Here is a 4,037-nt window from a genome sequence, read left to right as displayed (position 1 = left end):
GCTTCCATTCTATGGAAATAAATGGGTAAAGTAAAAAAAAATTCCAGAGTGAAATGCTATTGGAAAAAAACAATGTATTTTACCTCTTTGTCAACAAAAACAGGTTTTTGTTGTCTTCCCCATTTCAGAAAGCAAATTGGAGTTTTTTCAAAAAGTAACACTTTGACAAACCAGTTGCGGAAATCTGGTTTTAAATTTGCAAGGGATGTATATTTGTCCTCTAATGACCGGGGGAAAAAGAAGTAATAAGCAAAAATATTTTGGACACTAAACTATGGAATATAAGATAACGCATGGGCAAATTATAAAAAACATTATAAGTTTTTTACTTGGTAAATTTTGTATAGAAATATGAGTCAAAGTGGTTTAAAACCCTTGAAGCACAAAATTAAAACTATATATTTGTGTAAAGAGATAAATCTAAAATTAAATCGTGCAGCTGGGAGCATTTAATTTGTTTTAATAGAACAAATTATTTTATCTTAACAAAATTTACAATGTGCATATATAAATATTTAATATACCTTCATGTGTAATATTTTCACAGTAACAAGATAAGCAAAATAAGAGTTTACCTCTCAATAAGGATGTGCAGCCTCCAAAACCTCACGGTATACTACATTTTTTGTGTAGTTAGTACTTCGAGTTAATGATGTTGATGGTCTAATAAGCACTTTTATTTGATCTATATTCTTAGGTCTTGATAATGCGACATAAAGCTGACCATGTGAAAAAACTGGTTCTTTTAAATAGATGCCAACAAATTCTAAAGTCTGCCCTTGTGCTTTGTTAATTGTCATTGCATAACATAAACGAATTGGGAATTGTTTTCTTTTAAATGGAATAGTTGAAAAATCGTCGTGTGGAGATTCTAAAGTTATCCGAGGAATGAACACAGGTTTTCCTGCATGTGTGCTTACTGAAATTTCAGCGTAAATAACATTTTTGTTAAACCCTTTACAAAGTAAGCGTGTACATTTACAAAGCTCTTCAGTTGGATTAATATTTCGTAACAATATGATTGGTGAATTTATTTTCAAGGTTAGTTTGTGTGGGGGAAGCCCTTGAGGAGTTAAACAGTGGAATAAAGCTTCCTGATCAGGTATAACACAATCACTTGTGTTTTCATCGCAACTATAATATGTTGTTTCTTCGCCAGGAAATTTGTTAATAAGAACGTCATTTATTTCGTGGACAAATTCGTTTCTTGTTGTAAGTATGGCGCGTTTTACAAATGAAGAGAAATCTAGATCTGAATCATTTATGTTTGGGAAGACCATGTCTATTAATGTGTTTAAGGAAGTAGTGTCATTTGCAAATGGAATGTTAATGTGAGATGGGATTTGGATTTCATTGTTTTCATTAGGAATTTCAACTCCATCACCAATTTCCAGCAGCCAAGATGAGAAGATAGAATTAGATAATGCACGCATATTTTTTGGAGTTTTATCTTATTTAAATGTGGCCACAACGGTGACATGACAATCGAAGAATCGATGATATTTTCCTTCGTACTTTTTACAATAACTGGTAATGTTTGGCGGAAGTCTCCACCGAACACAACAATTTTACCGCCGAAAAGTAAATTTGAATTCATTATGTCTTGTAACATTTCATTGAATTTTTCAATAACATCACACCTAGTCATCGTAGCCTCATCCCAAATAATGAGTTTTGCTAGTTTTATTAAAGTCGCTAATGTGCTTTGCTTGCTAACGCTATAGGATTTGATATTACTTTCTTCTAAAGGGATTTTAAATCTCGAATGTGAAGTACGACCTCCTGGAAGCAAAGATGCCGCAACTCCTGAAGTTGCGGTCGCAATTGCTATGTCACCATTTGATCGAATCGTAGCAAGAAGTGCTCTATATAAAAACATTTTTCCATTACCTCCAGGACCGTCAATAAAGAAAGCACTTGACAAATTATTACGAACATGATATAAGATTTGATTATAAGCATTTTTTTGTTCTACATTTAATTGTTCAACAGCTAATAGATCTTCGGCTGGTACATAAATATCACGCTCAGTTTGTAAGTCTTTTGCCAATCTATGGTCAAAATCTAAGCTCATGTATTTGTCTGCATGAAAGAAGTCTTCTAATTTTTTACCCATGGAACGAAGGTTGTTATCAATTATGTCTAAAATCCTATGATTAATCATTTTTGGAGTAAGATCTCTATTCTGAGCAAAGTCTTCTGAGAGAAAATCTTGAAATTTTGCCCAAAGCTGAATGGGATTTTTTGGGCAACAAAAAACGAGGACATTAGCAAATAATTGCCGCAAAGCATGGGGCATTAAATAACAAGCAGCTTCCTCAATACACATTTCAGCAGTATTATCACTTTCTTTTAAACCTAAGGTTAGTGCAGCCTCTCTGAATGTTGTATAAGTAACCTCGTTTATCGTTCTCAAGTCTTTAAAAGAAGATGGTTTTCTGACATGCATTAACAACAATTTTAAATAAAACTTTTCACAATCTGAAGGCCGACAGCTAAAAATTCGGCCTATGACCTCTTTTTTCTTACGTGGTTCCCACTCTTTACAATCGTTGTGCCAAGTAAAAAATTCAGGGAATTCAACGTATAAACAATTCAGACTTCGAGCGTAGTTATTTTATTTGTTCATATAGAAAAATTGTGTTAACATAGTTTTCTTAAATGTTGGGTTGTTAACAATGCTGTACAACGCTTGATTGGCAGCAAATGTCACAACCTGTTCATTCTCTAAATGAACCGGTAAGCATATTACAGTTGGATATACATGATTAAGATCAAATCCGAAAATGCGCCAGATCGATTCAGGAGGCAAAATCCATCTTGCAGCCTGGAAATTTTTTTCCTCGTCTACAACGGGATCTTGTTCATCTCCAAGTAATGTATATAAAATCTTGTCATGGCCCTTGTATATATATTTGTAGATATATTTTACAGCATGAATAGTTGAACATATTTCGACATTGATATGGCAATTAAATTTAGCAAGCAAATATGGATTGTAAGGAACAACCCAACGATTATCAAGTTGTGAACCCCTTATATTAATAATATGTCTGTCATCGCGCCGGCGATATATTGGGTATGAATTTGTTCCATATTTAGTGGCCTCTGAGTAGTCTTTAGGATAATTATATTTACAAGAATTTTTTTTCATGCAAGGACATGCTGGATTGAGTAAACCACATGGACCATGAATCATATGTTTCACCACGAGTGAAAACAAATATGGTTCAGTATGTGCATCTGGTAATTCTGCGCAAACAATTCTGTCGAATGCCTCAAGATGAAACATTTTTGAAGCTTGATTTAAAATAAGCATGAAATGGGCATGGGGTAAGCCTCTTTTTTGGAATTCTATCACGCTAGTATAGGTGATAATGTGCCCGAAAATGTCCTTCTTGAATAGTTCATCTGGTAAAACTTAAAGTTTTGCATGGAAAACCCTAGATATCAAATCAGGTCTATTTTGAATTTCATCAGATGGAAGGCAAAGAGACTTTATTTCAGCCCAATTTGGATTTAAGGTTATTGTTAGAAAGATGTCAGGCTTCCCATAACGTTGAACTAAAGCAATAGCATCAATGTATCTTTTACGCATATCTCTAGGACCTCCAATGAATGACGTAGGTAATATTACGCGTTTCCCAACATCAGAACCTATCTCACACCCCTGTGTAATGCTATCTAATAACCCATCGTAGGCCTCATTTCGCAAACGATTTTGCATTCTTGGAGTCCTAAAAAATTCTAATCTTGAGGTCTCAATTTTAATATACATATCTACTATATATTGTTGAAGAAGCCTACCAATATGTTGTAAGAAAGACTTAAAAATCATTTTCCCTTATTTGCAATTTGTGGCAGTAGTATTCACGACATGAGACCGTAGACCTTTGGGTGCTGCTTTTTTCCGAAGCTACATAAATAAAACAGATTTATAAGGGTAAAATATAGTAACTATTTTATAATAAAATTTTCCTTTTAAGTAAAAATTACCTTGAGTTTCAGCGCTTATAAAAAATTCTGCACTTGCAGAG

The 4,037-nt window shown here is 33.7% G+C and overlaps 1 protein-coding gene across 1 annotated transcript; it reads right to left on the bottom strand.

Annotated features, from left to right (window-relative positions):
- Positions 1-578: 578 nt before the first annotated feature.
- Positions 579-3,292, bottom strand: LOC142530613 (uncharacterized). Its single transcript, XM_075636435.1, has 3 exons — positions 2,649-3,292; positions 1,516-2,438; positions 579-1,450 (listed from the first exon to the last, which is right to left on the bottom strand). The coding sequence occupies exons 1-3, from the start codon at positions 3,290-3,292 to the stop codon at positions 579-581; spliced, it is 2,439 nt and encodes an 812-aa protein (XP_075492550.1).
- Positions 3,293-4,037: the final 745 nt, after the last annotated feature.

Source organism: Primulina tabacum, chromosome 17 (genome assembly GCF_025594145.1).
Source record: "Primulina tabacum isolate GXHZ01 chromosome 17, ASM2559414v2, whole genome shotgun sequence".
In the NCBI taxonomy this organism is placed as follows: Eukaryota; Viridiplantae; Streptophyta; class Magnoliopsida; order Lamiales; family Gesneriaceae; genus Primulina; species Primulina tabacum.
Note: the sequence above shows the minus strand (reverse complement) of the source record. Positions and strands in the feature narration are given on the sequence as shown.